The following is a 22,589-nucleotide window of genomic DNA, read 5'->3' as shown; positions in this document are numbered from 1 at the left end:
GTCCACTTTGACCCACCCCCCCAAATCCTGCCTGCGCCCACCTAGAACTGGAACATCCGCTGCCCCCGGAGTGCCATTCATGGCTGTGTTGTTTGGAGAGGAGAAGAGACTGAAGCAATGTCCAGCCTGCAGCTCTGAGCACAGTCACTGCCCCCCCCTCCATGGGCCTTTGCCCCCCTCCCTCGGAGAACCTTGCCCCGGCCTCCCATTGGCTGATCCCTGCAACTATGCAAATTGCAGCGATTGCGGAAACAGAAGGGAGAGATTGCAACTTGTGCAAATTGACCCCCCCCCCCTCCTCCTCTCCCTTTCCCCCTCCCCCATCCCGGATCAGCTAAAAATAAATACTAATCCATCCAAGGCAGAGCAGAGCGCCCCCCACCGGCCGCCCAGAGGAAGTGCCCGTGCCCAGCCTTCTCCTCCTCCTCCTTCCGGGGCTGATGCCAACTTTTGCAGGCTGTTTGTAAAAGGTGTGAGAAAAAAAATGAAGCCACCGCCACCGACCCGAGCCTTGTAGAGCGCCCCCGTACCTCACACTTTGCATGCGCCATGGTACGTGGACTGCAATTCACTTTTCTCTGTTTTTGTATTCTGTATGCATGGTGGTGGTGGGGGGGGGGCATGCCTGGGGGGGGGGGGGGGAGATCGCTGTGTGTGTGGTGGAGGGGAGGGTTAGGTGCTGCGGAAGAATTAATGCACCAAAAAAAAAAGAAGTCCGGGTGTATTTATTTCCTTTTTCTTTTTAGTGCATGTGGAGAATTGCTGAGCTCGGCACATTTTGCAATTGCTCGATCTCGGCCGGGGGAAGGGAGGGGAAGTACTGGAGAGAGAAGAGAGAGGGGGAGCAGCAGCAGCAGCAGAGGCAGCACCGCCTCCCTCCCCGGCCTGGGGAGGACCAGTCTGCTGCAGATCGTGCGCTTTATCCAATCCGCTTCCGGGACGCGTTTGATGGAAAGGGAAGGTGGCCAATCAGGCTCCAAGTGGGATGCGGATCATTCTAGCCGGCGTGCGCTTAAGCCAATCCGCTTCCGGGACGCGTTTGATGGAAAGGGAAGGTGGCCAATCAGGCTCATCCAGTGGGATGCGGCTCATTCTAGACGGAGTGCGCTTAAGCCAATCCGCTTCCGGGACGCGTTTGATGGAAAGGGAAGGTGGCCAATCAGGTTCCGAGGTGGGGGGGCTCAGTCTAGACGGCGTGCGCTTTAGCCAATCCAGTTCCGGGGCGCGCTTGACGGATAGGTGTGAAGGCCAATCAGGTGGCGCGAGGCTGTGCTGTATTTTTTTTTTTGCAGCCAGACTTCGCATGAAGTTTTGCTGGGAATGTGGGGAGGGGGGGCCCCCTTCCTGCGGCAGCTTGAGACATGCAGACACAGTCTTCTTTTCTCTGACCAGTGCAAAGAGAATGCATTAGGCCCCATTCACATTTAGCGCTTTACAGACGCGCTTTGTTTTTTTTTTCGGACGTTCGTTCGCACAACGCGCATCATGTTTATTTTAACCACTTGCTTACTGGGCACATAAACCCCCTTCGTGCCCAGGCGAAATTTCAGCTTCCGTCACTGCGTCGCTTTAACTGACAATTGCGCGGTCGTGCGACGTGGCTCCCAAACAAAATTGACGTCCTTTTTTCCCCACAAATAGAGCTTTCTTTTGGTGGTATTTGATCGCCTCTGCGGTTTTTATTTTTTTGCGCTATAAACAAAAAAAGAGCGACAATTTTGAAAAAAATTCAATATTTTTTACTTTTTGCTGTAATAAATATCCCCCAAAAACATATATAAAATTTATTTTTTTCCCTCAGTTTAGGCCGACGTATTCTTCTACCTATTTTTGGTTAAAAAAAATCGCAATAAGCGTTTATCAATTGGTTTGCACAAAATTTATAGCGTTTACAAAATAGGGGATAGTTTTTTTTTTTTTTTTTTTTTTTACTACTAATGGCGACGATTAGCGATTTTTTTCGTGACTGCGACATTATGGCGGACACTTCGGACAATTTTGACACATTTTTGGGACAATTGTCATTTTCACAGCAAAAAATGCATTTAAATTGCATTGTTTATTGTGAAAATGACAGTTGCAGTTTGGGAGTTAACCACAGGGGGCGCTGTAGGAGTTAGGGTTCACCTAGTGTGTGTTTACAACAGTAGGGGGGTGTGGCTGTAGGTCTGATGTCATCGATCGTGTCTCCCTATAAAAGGGATCACACGATCGATGCAGCCGCCACAGTGAAGCACGGGGAAGCCGTGTTTACATACGGCTCTCCCCGTCCTTCAGCTCTGGGGACCGATCGAGAGGGGGCGGCTAGAAACGAATAGCCACGCCCTCGTCCCGGATCGCTCCTGAAGCCACGGGAACCGCCGCATGTACGGGGGGGGGGGTCCCGATCGGACCCCCGACCCACGTCTAGGCAGGGACGTACAGGTACGCCAATGTGTCTGTCCGTGCCATTCTGCCGACGTAAATGTACATGCGGCGGTCCAGGAGTGGTTAATAGGCCACCCTACAACGTAGCTTGTGTAGCTTTTCAATTTTTTTTTTGCACATCGCCCACTGTGTTTGTTTGCGCGGCTAAACGCGCGTCTGCGTTCCGCATTTGGGTTGCCATTAACAAGGAATGGGCACTGCAAACGCGACACTGCGTTTCGCAAAGTGGAAAAAAAAAATGTCATCAGAACACCAAAGATTCCCTGGAAAGGGTCCGCAGCTTTATTCCGTGGTCACATGATAAATATACATTTCGGAAAAAAAAGTGCAAAAAAAAAAAACCGCGGTTTTGCATGCGTTTTTAAATTGCTATGGTATAAATAGGGACTTAGGGCCAGATTTTCAGAAGAGTTACGACGGAGTATCTCAGGAAACACCGTCGTATCTCTGTTTCTGAGCCCGGGTATCTATGCGAGTGATTCCTAGAATCATTTTCACATAGATACAGCCAAGATCCGACAGGTGTAAGTCACTTACACCGTCGGATCTTAGATGTAATGCGACGCCGGCCGCTAGGTGGCGTTTACGTTCAGTTCTCATTTGACTATGCAAATGAGCCTGATACGCCGATTCCCGAACGAATTTGCGTTGCGTAGTCGTCGTTTCCGTAGGCGTAAAGGTTACCCCTGCTATATGAGGGGTAACCTTACGCCAGTCCGCCGTATGCCATGTTAAGTATGGCGTCGGGTCCGCGTCGGCTTTTTCCGTCGGTTACGTCGTTTTCCTAAGTCGTTCTTGAATACGACTTTACGTCAATGACGCTCACGTCGGCGTCATTGACGTTTTCCGTCGTGAGCTGGAGCATGCGCACTGGGCTATTTTACAGCCCGGCGCAAGCGCAGTTCAATCGGCGCGGGGGCGCGCTTAATTTGAATACAAGCCGCCCCCATTGAATTACGCGGCCATACGCCGGGCCATTTACACTACGCCGACGCAACTTACGGAGCAAGTGTTTGGGTAATACGGCACTTGCTCCTGTAAGTTGTGGCGGCGTAGTGTAAATAGCTTACGCGCCGCCGCCGCAGAATGTACCAGAATCTGGCCCTTAGACTAGGTTCACATCTACGCGTGGGGCCGCAGTTTGCACGGGCGCGACAAAACCTATTTCTTTAAATGGGCTGCTGTGCCCCCCGTGAAAGGCAGGAAAGAAGTCCCTGCACTACAGGGGGTCCCGGACTTACGAACGAGTTGGGGACTTTCCTGTTGTTTGTAATCCGTAAATGTTCGTAAATCGGGGCCGAGCATGCACAGAACGGCAATTTAAGACATTTCCGACATTTTCCGAGGCTCCGTCTGGCCGCGCATGCGCAGAATGGCAGACGGTCCCCGCAGCGTCCTGTTCGTAAGTAGGAGTAGTTCGTAAGTCAGGGACCCTCTGTACTTTAGAAATCACAGCCCCGCATGGGAACCGCGGGTACAGTGCGGGTGCGATTTCCAGTGCAGGCGGCGTGCCATTAGAATTAAAGGCACCCGCCCGCGAGTCCCGCCTTTTTTCTGTGCAGTAGATTGTCACTGCAGGAATTTGTGCGGTCCCACAGTGCACGCAGGTGTTAGGCCTGGTTCACACCTATGCGTCTTTTGGTGCGCTTTGCAGAAACACACTACAGTCCATTTAACATGGTTTCCTATGGTCCTATTGACTTCAATGGAGATGCTGCTTTGTGCAATGGATTTGTACAGAACAGCGCGGATTCTCCTCTTCTCGGGACCTCTGCTAGTGCTCCTGGCCCCTCCCTCCTGCCGGGGTGCCCCCAGAGCTGGATCTGGGGGCACCCAAGCAGGCACACTCCCAAGCCATGGCTCTGTATGTCCATCAAATCCTTGTTGCCCACCTGGTCTCTAAACTGGCTCGGGGGCCGGATGTGGCCCTTTGCTTGCCTTTATCTGGCCCTTCCACTGATACCAATGATAAGGGGGGCACTATTTCTCCCACTGATATCAATGATGGAACACTATTCCTCCTACTGATACCAATGATGGGACACTATTCCTCCCACTGATACCAATGGCGGGACACTATTCCTCCCACTGATACCAATGATGGGGCACTATTCCTCCCACTGATACCAATGATAGGACACTATTCCTCCCACTGATACCAATGGTGGGACACTATTCCTCCCACTGACACCAATGATGGCACACTATTCCTCCCACTGATACCAATGGCTGGACACTATTCCTCCCACTGACACCAATGAAGGATGGGGCACTATACTGTACCTCACATAGATCCAAAGGATGGGGCACTATACTGTACCACCCATTGACGCAAAGGATGGGGCACTATACTGTACCACCCATTGACCCAAAGGATGGGACACTATACTGTACCACCCATTGACCCAAAGGATGGGGCACTATTCTGTACCTCCCATTGACCCAAAGGATGGGGCACTATACTGTACCACCCATTGACCCAAAGGATGGGACACTATACTGTACCACCCATTGACCCAAAGGATGGGGCACTATACTGTACCACCCATTGACCCAAAGGATGGGGCACTATACTGTACCTCCCATTAACCCAAAGGATAGGGCGTCATTACCGACACCAGGACATTTTCTACTCCCACTGGCCACAGTCCGGCCCCTCTAAAGTCTGAATGATAGAAAACCCGCCCTTTGTTTAGAAAGTTTGGAGACCCCTGGTGTAGAGAGTAGGAGGACTAAACGTGCAATTTTGAATGGGGCCAAAATAGAATAGGACTCTGCCTGTTGAGCGTAGAAAGGCATAGAGCATAGGTCTTCAAACTACGGCCCTCCAGTTGTTCAGGAACTACAATTCCCATCATGCCTAGTCATGTCTGTGAGTGTCAGAGTTTTACATTGCCTCATGGGATGTGTAGTTCTACAACAGCTGGAGGGCCATAGTTTGAGGATCCCTGGCGTAGAGAAACGGGCAAAAAAACATTCAAGTGTGAAAAGTGCTACACAAACTGTTGGTGCTATATAAATCCTGTATAATAATAATAATAATACTGTAAAAATAAAAATAACATTGAGCTTTAGGTGTTATGATACACAATGCAACATTGCATCCTTTACAATGTACAACATTTTCCAACACAATGTACAAAGTTGGTCCCATCCAGGATCCCAGTGGGGCTGGTCATAGTGCAGTGATTGCAGGGCAGGTAACCTTTCCATATCATTTTGTACAGAGCTCTAAATAATTAATACGCCGAGACAAGAATCCATGCAGACTTGCACTATAGCATTGTTCTTCTCTGTGCAAAAAAAAAATGTGCTGCGTCAGTGGCCATGGCGTGCGGTATATACGGAGCTTGTCTTGGCGTGGCGTGGGTTACATTATCATCCTGTGCTGTGCAATAGGTGAGAACGTTGTGTCTTCAAATGGGTCGTCCTGTAAGCAGGAATATTCCACAGTGCATGTACATTAGCGATCGATAGATTCAAATATATAAGATGCCAGTCAGTGCATGCAGTGCTATTTATCATTATGTACTCTCCAGGCTGCAGAGCGGTGCTGCGTCCTTCTGTGTGTATATATATATATATATATGAGTGTGTGTGCTATACCTCTTACAGCTCCATACATTAGTGACTTTTAGAGAAGGGCCCCAACCCCCCCCATCCTCCCCTGTAATTAGGAGCCAGCCTCTGATCTTTGCATTCTTCCCCTCGCTGTTATAAATCACGCATTAATCATTGCATCTCCTGAAATGCTTTTTGCAGTTTGCATTTAAGAAGGTTACAAGGTGTCTATTAGACGGGGCAATGGAGGCCATAACTTTCCTTGGAGAACCTTTCAAGAGTGATTTATCTCCGCCTTGCAATCACAACATCTTTCCATAGGCTGCATATTGTGACAGCTACCCCACCCCCCCCCCCCCCCCCCCCTACTACTACCACCACCACAACCCCCCGCCCCCACCGCCTTTAATAACTTTCCCTCTTTTTTTTGTTTATTTTGCAAAACTTCACGTCTCACTGGGAACCCCAGCCGCAACTAGAATAAAAAAAAAAAATACCGTCGCTACAAAAAGTTTGGAAATTCTAATTTTTTTGCACATAGTAGTTAACGGTATTTGCAAAATGCTCTGTTGTTGTAGCGACCCCCCCCCCCCCCACCCCACTTGAATTGGCCGCAAAGTTATTTTCGAGCATGAGGTGTACTCAGGACACCCCAGTGACCTGCTCTCCCATATAATTCTATCTATATATGTGGAAGTAGTTAGCATATAGTGGATAGTAAATGCAATACCGGGCAGGGAGCCAGGAGAAGCCCGGGAAGAAGTTATTTCCAGCGGGCATTCGAGGCGAAGCCTCCCCAGGACCCCTCCTGACTGATCCGCCTTCATATTTCCACTTTAACAGCTCAATAAAAAGCTATAGTGTCGCTTTTTTTTTTTTTCCTATGCTGCAAATTGATTTTTTTTTTGTCTTTTTGCATTGTATTTGCTCTACGGCCTTCTTCAATAAAAAGTTTCTATTCTTAAAGGGGTTTTCCACCTTTTTTTTAAGTTTATTAAAAGTCAGCAGCTACAAAAAGTGTAGCTGCTGGCTTTTAATAAACTGACACTTACCTACTCCACGTTCCAGCGACGCGCCGGCCGGGGCTCCGCTCCTCGCCCCCCCTCGCCGTCCGGCGTCTTTATTCTTAGTGTGGGCACCCGGCAGTGACAGCTTTCGGCTTCACGGTCGGGCACCCACTGCGCATGCGCGAGCGGCAGTGCGCATGCGCGAGCGGCGCGGCCCCGTCCGATTGAACAGGCGCTCACCTACAGGGAGGGGCTGTGAAAAGGCGATTAAGCTAATCGCCTTTTCAGCCCCTCGGCGGAAGGAGGAAGTGGGACAGGAAGTCCCCTTCTCCTGAAGCCCCCACTCCCCCCCCAAAAAAATTACATGCCAAATGTGGCATGTAAGGGGGAGAGGAGTGGGTTAAGAGGAAGTTCCAAATTTGGGTGGAACTCCTCTTTAAGTATAGTAACTCTTAGCAGCCAATCAGAATCTGTCTTGTACTGGTTTGATTTAGAGCCAGTTCACACAGGGGCAACAAGACTTTGTGTGCGACTTCAGCGCGAGTTGGGGCGACTTACAAGGCAACTTCAAGTTGCCTCCTGGACAGGCGACTTTGGCTGTGGCCAATCAAACAACAATCAGCTCTGTGGGGGGAAAGGGGTTTGCCTGAGAAAACTAGTTTCTCTTCCTGGTAAGTTGCTTTAGTTAAGACAGGGGATCCGACTTGGAGGCGGCTTCCATTGAAACCAATGGGTACAAGTCACCTAGAAGTCGCCTTGAAGTAGTACAAGAACCTTTCCTGAAGTCGGAGCATTAAAATGGATCTCAATGACTAACATGTAATTTGACATGTCGTCCGACCTGGGGCGACACAGTTGGAATTCTGATTGGTTAGTAAAGGTGAGTGAATTATCATTCAAAGGGATAAAAAAAAAACATAATTTAGTCCAGCTGTATATATTAGAACACAGTGGGGGGGTTTTACTAAAATTGGAGAGTGCAAAATCCATAGCTCCCAACTGTCCCTGATTTCGAGGGACTGTCCCTGATTTGGATCAATGTCCCTCTTTCCTCCTCATTTGTCCCTCATTTTGGTCTGATCTATATATTGTATATAAAATGCATTTTTTATCTTTTAAAAAGTCTTTCCCAGATTTTGCACGCTCCCATTTTAGTAAATCCCCCCATGCATGTCATAGACAATAACAGGACCCCCCTTGTCCATATCATAGACAGTAATGGGGTTCCTCTTGCTGTGCATGTTATAGACAACAATGGGGTTTCTCTGGTTGTGCATGTCATGGATATTCATGGGGTTCCTCCTTTAGGAGTCCTGGGGAAAAAAGTGTGGGAACTCCCACCCAAGATCCACTCCCCCACCAAAAAAATAAATAAAAAAATGATACGCTCATATGCATATTTACTAAAGCGCATGTTTTTTTTCTCGATCCACTGTACCTTAGTAATCCTTTATGTTACTGGTCGCTTCCTGTATTTGGATTCATCGGGTAGTGTGCGGGTATTCCGTCACTTCCTCGATGACGCAATGTCTAATGGGAGCTTTTGTCATTGTTCCCAGGAGACATTGTGGAGGTCCGCCGCGAGTTATCGCGGGATTTAGAAAGAAGCAAGTTGACAGCGACTCGAGCTGGGCATCGCCGCTTAGTGAAGGATTGGCTCGGGCGGCTCGGCTGCTCAAGTCCTGCAAAGGGAACTGAGTTCCTGCTGTGAAAAAAGTGCAGGAACTCCTTTCCCATGCGTTCCCGCAGGACTTGAGCCCTGTTCCTCCTGCTGTGCATGACATAATGGAGTTTCTCTTGTCGTGCCTGTCATAGACAATAATGGGGTTTCTCTTGGCAAGTGTGTCATGGACATTAATGGGGTTCCTCCTGCTGTGAATGGCTTAGACAATAATGGGGTTCTTCGTGTCAACCATGTCATAGACATTAATGGGGTTCCTCATGCTGTGCATGTCATAAACAATAATGGGGTTCCTCTTGTCATGAACGTCATAGACAAAAATGGGGGTTCCTATTGTCGGTCATATTGTAGACAATAATGGGGTTCCCCTTGTCATACATATTATAGACAATAATGGGATTCCTCTTTTTGTGAATGTCATGGGGGTAGGGTGTCCACATTTCCAAACTACCATTCAGGGACACCCCCCCTTCCCAAAAATCGAATAACGAATAACGGCACAGTGATTGGACACAAGAGGCGGGATTTATAATTTCTCCAATCACAAGCAGGGGATTGTGCTCCTTCAGGCATTCCCGACCAGAACAAGTGCTGTCAGTGAGTAAAGTGGTGATGTGGCGGCCTTTTTTGGGGGCATCAGATTGGCCTGGGGGGTGGCTTTGTCAGTTTCATTCTGGGACACTGTATTGTCCTGGAATGAATGTGCCTGTGACAGACCTGCAAAATGCGTGACTGTCCCAGGCAAACCTGGGACATGTGGTCACCCTACATGGGGTTCCTCCTGTCATGAATGATGTAGACAATAATAAGGCTTCCTCTTGTTGGGCATATCATAGACAATAATGGGTTTCCTCCTGCTGTGCATGTCGTAGACCACAGGTGTCAAACACAAGGCCTGCGGGCCGAATACAGCCCTCCAGGCCATTTCATGTGGCCCTCGCACCTCTACTGCAGCTGCAGGAGAGCTCCAGCCCTCCTATGGTCCTCCTTCAGACCCTTACTTTCTGCTTTCAAGCAATGCATCCAGCTTCTTCCCAGCAGCAGCATAAGGAAAGGGGGGCTGCACTGTGATGTAAGGGAGAGTGGGGGACTCAACTTCTGATGGTGGGGTGGCTCTTGACATCTAATGTAAGGGGAGGGGATGCGCTGGATATCTAATCTTACAAATACAACCGGCCCTTTTGAGGGCAATCATAATGCTGATGCGGCCCACAATGGAATTGAGTTTGACACCCCTGATTTAGATTATAATAAGGCTTCCTTTTGTTGAGCATATCATAGACAATAATGGGATTCCTCTTTTTGTGGATGTCATAGACATTAATGGGGTTCCTCTTGTAATGAATGTTGTAGACAATAATAAGGCTTCCTCTTGTTGGGTATATCATAGACAGACAATAATGGGTTTCCTCCTGCTGTGCATGTCATAGACAATAATGGGATTCCTCTTATTGTGCACGTCACAGACATTAATGGGGTTTCTCCTACTGTGCATGTCGTAGACACTAACGGGGTTCCTCTTGTCGTGCATGTCATAGAAAATAATGGGGTTCCTCTTGTCGTTCATATCATAGACAATAATGGGATTCCTCTTACTGTACACGTCACAGACATTAATGGGGTTCCTCCTGCTGTGCATGTCGTAGACAATAAACGGATTCCTCTTGCCATGCGTGAAAAATCGCACCAGTTGTGAACGGGGTCTTAGTGAATCCGGCACAAACCTAGCAAACAGGACAAGGGAGAAGCTTGCGTTGCAACAATACGCTCTGCTATTGCAGCGGCGTACCAATCTTGCCGTTCTATAATAAATTACATCCATTTTTCAAAAAAAGCCCATGAAAGCCAGTTGAAATAAACGTTTATTACGAAGAACTGGTGTGGGGAAACGCTAAAATGAATCCTTCGAACAAACAAGCCAAACTGCCATATCGAGCCCAAAAAAGTTGAGCCGAAAAGTTGAGCTAACCTCTTTCGAGTATTCATAACTAAAAAACGGAGTGACTGAGGAATAAAAAAAAACACATCGCAGTTTGTAGGTCCAGACTTGGCTGGCAACGGCGTCAGATTCCACAGCTTGTAGCCTTTCACTTTCCTCTCGATTATTTCTATTTTATTTTTATAATATTGTTTTATTTACATAAACTTTCCACTGCTTCAAAGTTCTGTTGGTGTCCTGAGGAGTTTAAGAGAGAGGGGGAAAAAAAAAAGTAAAATGGAGCAGAGCAAGGGGGAGAGCGAGCCAACGAGAGAGAGAGAGAGGGAGAGCGAGCTGCTGAACTGTGCGGCCTAGAGGGCACAGAGAAGCCTGCCTCAGCCTCACAGCCTGACAAAGGGCGCCAAAACCTCCCCTCACAGAATACAGCAAACCACAAGAAGTCTGAGGGGAACGGGGCTGCCGCTGCAAGGGGGAGAGAGAGAGGGGGGTAGGCCTAGTAATGTACAAGAAGGCAAATGTCAGCCACACATTCCATCACCCTGCGCAAGATTTCTCCAAAAATATGTCAACTTTCACCTCAGAATTCAGTGAGAAATGTCACTGACTGGTGACACAGTTGTACTCGCTGTTGGGTGTGGAACAGCAAACAGGAGCCTGAATAATAACTGTATTATAGTTTATAATATTTACTATAATCAGCGCCATTATGGTATATATAATTGTTGCTCTTGGGCCTTGTTTACATAGAACAACCTTAGGCCTCGTACACACGACCAAGTTTCTCGGCAAAAACCTGCAAGAAACTTGCTGGGAGATATTTTTTTGCAGAGGAAACCGGTCGTGTGTACATTTTCGTTGAGGAAACTGTCGAGAAACTCGACGAGCCAAAAAGAGAGCAAGTTCTCTATTTCCTTGACAGGAATGGAGAAATTTGGCTCGCCGAGTTTCTCGACGGCTTCACAAGGAACTCGACGAGCAAAATGATGTGTTTCGCCCGTCGAGTTTCTCGGTCGTGTGTACGAGGCTTCAGGCCTGCAGTGAGGCTTGGAGGATGAGCAAAGCAGTTTCCTGAGATTGGATAGACTCTTCGATTTAATCTACAAACATCCCTTACCTGCATAGGCAGGCTTTTTGTAAAGATGAACTATCCCTTTAAAAAACCCGGACTGTCCGGGTCAAAACCGGACAGGTGGCAACCCCTAGGGGTGAGTGCAACAGTTGAGATTGAGTAGAATTGTATTATTATTATTACTATACACGATTTATATAGCGCCAACAGTTTACGCAGCGCTTTACAATGTAGAGGGGGGGGCAGCACAATTACAGTACAGTTCAATACAGAAGGGACTGGAGGGCCCGGCTCGTAGAGCTTACATTCTAAAGGGAAGGGGGTGGTGCAAAAGGTAATAGATGCAGGGAATGATTTGATGGGGGTGACTTTTCAATTGGTCTAAATATAAATGTATTACCGTATTGTTTATAATGTTTACTATAATCAGCAGCATTATGGTATATATAATCGTTGCTTTTGGGCCTTGTTTACATAGAGCTGCCTTAAGCCTGCAGTGCTCTGTGGAGGGCGGGAAACTTGGAGAGTGAGCGAAGCAGTTTTCTGAGATGGTGATAGACGTTTCGATTAGTCTTCATTAAAATAGTATTATTGTTTATAATATTTACTATACACAGTAGCATTATGGTATATATAATCGTTGCTTTTTTTGCCTTGTTTACCTAGAGCTGCCTTAGGCCTGCATAGTTGCCAACTGTCCCGAATTTCCCGGGATATTCCCGGGATTTAGACCCTTTTCCCAATTTTTTTTGCGTCCCGGGAAATCCGTTTTTTTCTAAATCCGTTTTTTCCTGTTTTCTTGCCGTGCGCGGCCCGCCACCGCTAGAGGTCCGCGGCAATGTCTCCACCGGCCGCCCTTTTTAAGAAGACCAGAATAACAGCCCTTGAAGTCCCTCAGCTTATCTCCCCAGGGTTCCTCTATCCCCCTTCCCCCTGATACCTCCGCAACCACCGGAGCCCATCTCTGGGCATGACAGTTCTACGCGCGCCGCATTTTTCTCTTACGCTATGCCACGCCTACAAATGAATGCCCCACCCCCTAATTATATCGAGGCTCTACCTACATGCAAAAAAGTGTCCCCAGGGCGAGAAGCTTGGGGAGTGAGCAAAGCAGTTTCCTGAGATAATGATAGATGTTTCGATTAGTCTTCATAAAAATAGTATTATTGTTTATAATATTTACTATATTTGTCACGGTCTATATACTGTAACTGTTAGGCCCCGTACACACGACCAGTTTCCTCGGCAGAATTCAGCTTCCGACCGAGTTTCTGGCTGAATTCTGCCGAGGAAACTGGTCGTGTGTACACTTTCGGCCGAGGAAGCCGACGAGGAGCTCGGCGAGGAAATAGAGAACATGTTCTCTATTTCCTCGTTGTTCTATGGGAGCTCTCTCCCCGCCGAGCTCCTCGGCGGCTTCAGTGCTGAACTGGCCGAGGAACTCGATGTGTTTGGCACGTCGAGTTCCTCGGCCGTGTGTACGAGGCTTTACTCTTAGGCCTTGTTTACATAGCGAGGCCTTAGGCCTGCAGTGCACCGTGGTGGGAGTGGGGCCTGGAGGCTGAACGCAGCAGATAGGCCTGAATAGACCTTCCCGCCCCGCGGCTTATCACGCAATTGGTAGACTCATTCAGAAAGGGTATGTGAGCCTCGGCAGATTGGACGTGACAGCGGGTAGTCAGCTCTTCTGCTTCCCCCTCATCGACTTTATGTTTATGATCTTCTGCTATTTTATTATTATAGTAAAACAGCGGATCCTACTAAGCTTTTCTGGTGCTTGACATTACTGGGCCGACGCGACGGAGAGAAAATAGGAAGCAGAGTGGACGGGTTGCCTAGCAAGCTGACTGGTTGCTATGGGCAACTTCACCCTTGTTTATGTGCCGTTGTGTGCTATTCAGTCCCATTGGCTGCAGACAAGGGGGAATAATTCCTGTGGTAATGTCAGACTTTTCAGCGACATGCATACAAATTTCATGCTAAAATATCGGAACGTCAACATACACAAGGAGAGGGAAGCCTGCCAAGGCAAGGTTAGTGTTTACTGAGTGAATGAAGACTGGACGCGGGACTGAGCGCAGAGCACAAAGAAATGCTGGAAACCGACAGGCCTCCTATTTTATGAGAAAACACATTTATTTATATATTTTTCTATATAGTTTATACCATAGATATGCTATATACCGTGTGTATGTGTGTGTGAATATACAGTATATACCTACCGTATATATAATGTTCCTGTCATATATGTGATACCGTTCATATCTCTTGTAACTGTAAGTGAATATTCTAACCATATATTATTATCATTGATGGCGTATTTGTTCAGCTGATGATGCAATATTGGTTCAGGCCTAGTGTTGTGTACATAGGAAGATGGCGTATTGACCAGCTGTGGGGTGCATTTCAGTAAAATGGTTCAAAAACTTTTAATGGGGTCTATTTATAAATGTCTTCACACAACATTCACCCCGGAGTCACCGAATGGAATCCAACTGGAAAATTAAGTGAAGCTTGGGTGAATGTTGTGTGAAAACCTTTATATGTAGACATGCAAGTTTGGATGAATATGTTTTTTTTTTTTTTTTTTCAGAATGTCTTTTTTCTTTCTTTCTATTTTAGATTTCCCTTCCACTCTGTACTATCTATCTTTTTTTACAGTAAAAGTTTTTTATTTTGAAGACAGACAACAAAGATACACACAAATCAATGACAGTACAAGGCACAAAGGCAACAGAACGATTGCACAAAGTCATAGCAAATCAGCATATACATAATACATCAGTGGTGGGATAGTAGGCCGGCCACACAAATCACAGGATATAATTTTCTTTCTTTCTTAACTTTATTATTTTCGTCTATCTATTTTAGATTTTTCTTGCACTCTGTATCATCTAGTTATCTTCTTTCTTTCTTTAGTTCCCATTTATCTACCCTTTGTATCTGTATCTATCTGTCTATCTATCTATCTATCTATCTATCTATCTATCTATCTATCTATCTATCTATCTCTGATTATCTATCTATCTATCTATCTATCTATCTATCTATCTATCTATCTATCTATCTATCTATCTATCCATTTATTTTCTTTCTTTCCATCTAATATCGATTTCTCATGCACTCTGTATTATCTATCTGTCTATCTATTTATTTATCTATCCATTTATTTTCTTTCTTTCTTAACTACCTATCCATATGTTTATTATTTTCATCTATCTATCTATTTTAGATTTCTCTTGCACTCTGTATCATCTATCTATCTATCTATCTATCTATCTATCTATCTATCTATCTATCTATCTATCTATCTTCTTTCTTTATTTCCCATTTATCTACCCTTTGTATCTTTATCTATCTATATATCTATCTATCTATCTATCTATCTATCTATCTATCTATCTATCTATCTATCTATCTATCTATCTATCCATTTATTTTCTTTATTTCCATTTCATTTTGATTTCTCATGCACTATGTATTATCTGTCTATCTATCTATCTATCTATCTATCTATCTATCTATCTATCTATCTATCTATCTATCTATCTATCTATTTATCTATGTATCTATCCATTTTTTTACTTTCTTAACTTTCTATCCCTATCTTTATTCTTTTCATATATCTATCTATTTTAGATTCCTCTTGCACTCTGTATCATCTATCTATCTATCTATCTATCTATCTATCTATCTATCTATCTATCTATCTATCTATCTATCTATCTATCTATCTATCTATCTATCTATCTACCTATCCATCTATCTATCTATCTATCTATCTATCTATCTATCTATCTATCTATCTATCTATCTATCTATCTATCTATCTGACTATCTATCTATCTATCTATCTATCTATCTATCTATCTATCTATTTTCTTTCCATCTAATTTTGATTTCTCGTGCACTCTGTATGATCTATCTATCTATCTATCTATCTATCTATCTATCTATCTATCCATTTATTTTATTTTTCTCTTAACTTCCTATCCATATATTTCTTCTTTTCATCTATCTATCTATTTTATATTTATCTTGCACTCTGTATCATCTATCTATCTATCTATCTATCTATCTATCTATCTATCTATCTATCTATCTATCTATCTATCTATCTATCTATCTATCTATCTATCTATCTTCTTTCTTTCCTTCTTTCCCATTTATCTACTTATTTGTATCTCTATCTAGCTATCCATTTATGTTCTTTCTTAACTACCTATCCATATCTTTATTCTTTTTGTCTATCTAGCTATTTTATATTTCCTTGCACTCTGTACTCTGTATTGTCTATCTATCTATCTATCTATCTATCTATCTATCTATCTATCTATCTATCTATCTATCTATCTATCTATCTATCTATCTATGTTCTTTCTTTGGCTGGCCATACATTATACAATATTCTTATTCAATCTCCTTTAGATTTACCTTCAGCTATGTAGTGTGAGGGCCTGCCTCATTGCATAGAGATTGAAAGTGTTTAGGCATGACCTCATATTATATGGTTTTGGTAAATCTAAAAAAAAAAATATTAAGAAAATTGTATAATGTATTCCCTTTATTTATTTATTTCCCATTTATCCACCTATTTGTATCTTTTTGTTATCTATCTATCTATCTATCTATCTATCTATCTATCTATCTATCTATCTATCTATCTATCTATCTATCTTTCTATCGCTCTGTCTTTCCACACATACACACTCTTCCCGGGCATCACAAGATGGTGGCAAATCAACCCGCATTCTCCGCCCGCCGTTTCCAGGCGGTTAACCTCTGGGCAGCGTTGAGCCAGCGCTGTTTATAAGACTCGGCGGATACTTTAGACAGTAATTTGTGTGATAATTTTTTTTTTCTGTGGCTTGGACAAAAGTCAGAACGAGAGCCAAAATCTTGTATCTAGGAAACAGGAGGCGGCTTGTGGGGGGGGGGGGGGGGGGTGTCCCGGCCAAACGCAGGAATTATTTTGTGGCCTCCCCGCACCTCGACTGGATTTCCTGAATATACTAATAGTTAAACAGATGGGGTTTAATGAGTAGAAAGAGAGAGAGAGAGGGAAAAAAAAACTCCCCACAAGTTGGAGAGGCCGGGGAGTACAGAGTGCCAAAATATGGCGTGCAGTAATTACAGTTTACACAACTTCAAACTTTCTCCTCTTGACGATTTTTTTTTTCTGGTTTCAATATTGTGGTGTAAATAGATTGAACGGAGGATATCTCCAGAAAACGGAAGTCTGCAATAGATTATGGCGTTATCGTCAGAACGTAAACAGGTTTTTTATTTTTTTATGGAGTCATCTAAGGTAGGCTGGACGCGTCAGCTGGATATGCTGCTGTGGAACTACAAGTCCCAGCGCACCCTGGAAGCTGAAGGCCTCTGGTTAGCGGGATAAATTGTAAACTGTGCATATAAATCCCTTATTATAATAATAATATTCATAATAATAATAATAGGGAAAAGAGGGGGGGGGGGATTTAGTTAAAGGGAATTAGTACACGGGGGATGTTACCCACTTAAGCCCCGGATACATTTGGCTGGCCAAAGACCAGGCCACGTTTTGCGACTGGGAACTGCGTCGCTTTAACTGACAATTGCGCGGTCGTGCGACGTGGCTCCCAAACAAAATTGACGTCTTTTTTTTCCTCAGTCTTTTGGTGGTATTTGATCACCTCTGCGGTTTTTATTTTTTGCGCTATAAACAAAAAAAGAGCGACAATTTTGAAAAAAAATGCAATATTTTTTATCTTTTGCTATAATAAATATCCCCAAAAAATATATATATATTAAAAAAAAAAAAAAAAAATCAGTTTTGGCCGATACGTATTCTTCTACATATTTTTGGTAAAAAAAAATCGCAGTAAGCGTTTATTGATTGGTTTGCGCAAAAGTTTAAGGGCCAGATTCACAAAGAATTGCCCTGGCGCAGCGTATCAGAGATACGCTACGCCGCCGTATCTTACCTGGCGGAATTTCGAATCCAGGAAGATTTTGCGCCGTAAGTTACGGCGGCGTAGTGTATTTCTCGGCGCGTATTTCAAATTGGGCGGGTAGGGGGCGAGATTCATTTAAATGAAGCGCGTCCCCGCGCCGATCGAAATGCGCATGCTCCGTTTTGGAATTTCCCACCGTGCTTTGCGCGAAATGACGTCGCACCGACGTCATTTTTTGAACGTAGACGTGAGTTACGTCCTTTCCTATTCACGGACGACTTACGCAAAAAAAAAAAAATTCTAAATTTGACGCGGGAACGACGGCCATACTTTAACATGGCAAGTATATCTATACCCCGCAAAATAGCAGCTTTAACTATACGCCGGGAAAAGCCGACTAGCGACGACGTAAGAGAATGCGACAGCCGCGCGTACCTTCGTGGATCGACGGAAAAAGCTAATTAGCATACCCGACGCGGAAAACGACGCAAACTCCACCCAGCGGGCGCCGAAGTATTGCACCTACGATCTTCGTACGCCTGTCGGATCGAAGCCAGAAGCCGTCGTATCTTGGTTTGAGGATTCAAACTAAAGATACTACGCGGCAAATTTGAAAGTACGCCGGTGTATCAGTAGATACGCCGGCGTACTCTCTCTGTGAATCTGGCCCATAGTGTCTACAAAATAGGGGGTAGTTTTATGGCATTTTTATAAAAAAAAAATGTTTTCACTAGTAATGGCGGCGATCAGCGATTTTTATCGTGACTGCGACATAATGGCGGACATATCGGACACCTTGACACTATTTTGGGACCATTGCCATTCTTACAGCGATCAGTGCTATAAAAATGCACTGATTACTGTAAAAAATGTCCGGGAAGGGGTTAAGCTGTAGGGGGCGCTGAAGGGGTTAAGTGTGTCCTAGGGAGTGATTCTAACTGTTAGAGGGCGTGGCTACGAGTGACACGTCACTGATCGTTGCTCCCGATGAGAGGGAGCATTCGATCAGTGACATGTCACTAGGCAGAACGGGGAGATGTTGTGTTTACACTGACATCTCCCCGCTCTTTAGCTCTGTGACTCGATCGCAGACATCGAGACGGTTCCGCGGGCGCGGTCATGGAATTTTTTTTAACAACAAGGTTGGTCTTTATTAATTTAAGATAAGAAGAAAAGTACAAAGTAACAGAGTACATTGCAAAAATAACAAAAAGGAACAGTACAGAACCAGGCGTTTATGGAATTTAGCGATAAGCGGCACGCATGTTACCACACAGCGCCAAATTAAACGGGATGTATATATATATATGCCCATTTGCGCAGCCGTGCCATTCTGTCGACGTATACGTTTTCCGGCGTTCAGGAAGCGGTTAAGTGATGTATTTTATATTTTATATTTGGATATTGATGTATTAATTTCTTTAAAAAAAAACAATAAAGATATTGAAAAAAAAATAATAATAATAATGATAATAAATTATTACAGGGGGGTGAGTCTTAAACCAACAACGTCATTTGGTTTGGCTATCCAATCACGTTAGGAGTCTTTTTTTTTTGTTCCACCTAACTTGATTCGGTTTGCTGAACTGGAAAAACGCTGTTTAGTCAATTATTCCCATTATTTCGATTTTGAGGGATTTTACGTGACTATGGGGAAGAGTTAACTGGGAAGCGTCAGGGTTTGCCTGATCAGCAAAGTCACGTTCGCCTGTAAGAGGCAAAATAAAAATAAAATAAACCAGGTGAACTTGATCGGGGGTTTGGCGTGAATACGGATTTGCTGGGCTTGCGTAAAAGTTGCGCCAGCCCTGCTATGGTATAAACTGCGTCTTTCTGGGGTATTAACCACTTAAGCCCCGGACCATTGTGCTGCCCAATGACCGGGCCACTTTTTCCGATTCGGCACCATGTCGCTTTACCTGACAATTGCGCGGTCGTGCGACGTGGCTCCCAAACAAAATTGGCGTGCTTTTTTCCCTACAAATAGAGCTTTCTTTTGGTGGTATTTGATCACCTCCACGGTTTTTAATTTTTTGCGCTATTAAAATAAACAAAAATAAAGCGACAATTTAAAAAAAAATATAACAATATTTTGTACTTTTTAATATAATAAATTTCCCCAATTTAAAAAAAAAAAAAAAAATTTTTTCAGTTTAGTATTCTTCTACATATTTTTGGTAAAAAAAAAAATTGATTGGCTTGCGCAAAAGTTATAGCGTCTACAAAATAGTGGGTAGTTTTATGGCATTTTTATTATAAATTTTATTTTTTACTAGTAATGGCGGCGATCTGCGATTTTTATCGTGACTGCGACTTTATGGCAGACACTTTTGACACATTTTTGGAAAATTTTAATTTTTACAGCGATAAGTGCCATAAAAATGCACTGATTACTGTGAAAATTACACTGGCAGTGAAGGGTTTAACCACTAGGTGGAGCTGAAGGGTTTAAAAGTATGTGTGTTAAAAAAAAAAATCTCAGCATTAATGCCCCCCCGCCCCCCTCGAGCCACGTTTACTTACCTGACCCTTCGAAAGTCCCGCGCCGTAAACGCGCAGGCTTCTCTGTACGCTTCTCGGCTCATTCATTGGTTTATTGAAAGCAGCGCAGCCATTGGCTCGCACTGCTGTCAATCATATCCAATGACGCGGCGCTCCGGGAGGGCGGGGCCGAGTGACACAGTGAGCGGCTATAGCAAAATTGGAAAATTTAAAGGGACGTACAGGTACGCTCATTAGCCTGCCCGTGCCGTTGTGTCGACCTATGTCGTCGTGCGGCGGTCGCTACGTGGTTAAAGCACGAGTCGCACGCTTTAACAGACTTACAACCTGTAAAATAAAAGTCTTTCCACTTTAGTACATCACCAGCCATTAAGTATGATTGTCTATTTTATTTTCTGCAGTATATATTTGAATATAGGTAAATTTAGTGTTACATATTGATTTCGTGCCAGTTCCAGTATACACAATACATTGGTCACCTGCAATATGTCACCCAGTCCAGGGTGTGCCAGTCTAGAGCCACCACCAGTCACTGACCAGAGGGGCAGAATGGTCATTTTATTGGGTGGACAAAAAAAGTATATATATATATATATATATATATATACCATGCCCACGCATTGAAATAACAATACTGTCCTCCTGGCCAGTGCTACATATATCCCATATACACTATGGCCCAGATTCACGTAGGGCGGCGTAACTGTGTGGGCGTAGCGTATCTTATTTACGCTACGCCGCCGCAACTTAGAGAGTATTCACAAAGCACTTGCGTCCTAAGTTACGGCGGCGTATCGTAAATGGGCCGACGTAAGCGCGCGTAATTCAAAGTAGGCTGGTAGGGGGCGTGTTGTATGCTAATTAATCGTGACCCCACGTAATTGACGCTCCTAACGAACGGCGCATGCGCCGTCCGTGAAAGTATCCCAGTGTGCATGCTCCAAATTACGCTGCAAATAGTCAATGCTTTAGACGTGGACGTAACTTACGCACAGCCCTATTCGCGTACAACTTACGCAAACGACGTAAACGACGCAAAATTCGACGCTGTCCCGACGTCCATACTTAACATTGGCTACGCCTCATATAGCAGGGGTAACTTTACGCCGGAAAAAGCCTTACGTAAACGACGTAAATCAATGCGCTGGGCGCATGTACGTTTCTGAATCGGCGTATCAAGCTCATTTGCATATTCTACTCGTAAATCTGCGGAAGCGCCACCTAGCGGCCAGCGTAAATATGCACTCCAAGATACGACGGCGTAGGAGACTTACGCCGCTCGTATCTAGGCAACAGTGAGGCGTATCTGATTCTATGAATCAGGCGCAGAGATGCGACGCCTCACACTCAGAGTTACAACGTCGTAACTCCTTTGTGCATCTGGGACAAAATTGTCAAAGGTATTGGGACACCTGGCTTTACACACGCATGAAATTTAATGGCATACAGCTGCCTCTCCCATCCTCTGGAACTCTCTACCCCAATCTGACTGGCTATCTCCTACTCTAGCTGCCTTCAAGCGATCCCTGAAAATTCTGTGCCCATCAATTGTCACCACTGTGCCATCAAACGCAGCCACTGTGCCCATCACCACTGTGCCAGAAATTGTCGCCACTGTGCCATGCCATCAATTGTCGCCACTGTGCGATGAAACGCAGCCACTGTGCCATGCCATCAATTGTTGCCACTGTGCCATCAAACGCAGCCACTGTGCCCATCAATTGTCGCCACTGTGCGATGAAACGCAGCCACTGTGCCATGCCATCAAACTCAGCCACTGTGCCGTGCCATCAAACGCAGCCACTGTGCCGTGCCATCAATTGTCGCCACTGTGCCCATCAATAACCAGACCCAGTGAACCTGATTGGCTGAGATGCGTGTCAGTGTTAACCAAGGAACGTACAGCACGTGCGTCCCCTGGTTAACTATTTGGAAGCCGATTAGAGCCAACAGGCTGTAATCAGGAAGCCGATGGCTCTGATAGGCTGATAAGTGGGTGGCAACGGCGCTGGCGACAATACATAGATTCATGCACTGTGATGTAAGGGAGAGCGGGGGACGCAACTTCTGATGGTGGGGGGGCTCTTGACATCTAATGTAAGGGAAGGGGATGCGCCGGACATCTAATCTTACAGATACAACCGGCCCTTTTGAGGGCAATCATAAAGCTGATGCGGCCCACAATGAAATTGAGTTTGACACCCCTGTGTAAGCTCTTCTGAGCAGGGCACTTAGACTCCTCTTGTATTTTATTGTATTGTCTCCCTTTTTCTATTGTAAAGCGCTGCGTAAACTGTTGGCGCTATCTAAATCCTGTATAATAATAATAAAGGCATCCCATTCATAGTCTGTAGGGTTCAATATAGAGGTGCAAGAGTGGGGGGGGGGGGACTTTAGGCTGATGATGAACAATGTGCCCCCCTACAATGAATATATATACACACAGTATCTCACAAAAGTAAGTACA

General features: G+C 45.0%; 1 protein-coding gene across 1 annotated transcript in view; it reads left to right on the top strand.

Annotated features, from left to right (window-relative positions):
• The first annotated feature begins 458 nt into the window (after nucleotides 1-458).
• NFIA (nuclear factor I A) overlaps nucleotides 459-22,589 on the top strand; it is a 455,247-nt gene continuing 433,116 nt past the window's right edge. The window contains exon 1 of the mRNA XM_040360816.1: nucleotides 459-552. Within this exon, the coding sequence (XP_040216750.1) occupies nucleotides 550-552 (3 nt within the window). The 5' untranslated portion in view covers nucleotides 459-549. The remainder of the gene's footprint in view (nucleotides 553-22,589) is intronic.

The sequence above is a fragment of the Rana temporaria genome, chromosome 7 (assembly GCF_905171775.1).
Source record: "Rana temporaria chromosome 7, aRanTem1.1, whole genome shotgun sequence".
Classification (NCBI taxonomy): Eukaryota; Metazoa; Chordata; class Amphibia; order Anura; family Ranidae; genus Rana; species Rana temporaria.
This window is presented reverse-complemented; position numbering and strand designations above follow the sequence as displayed.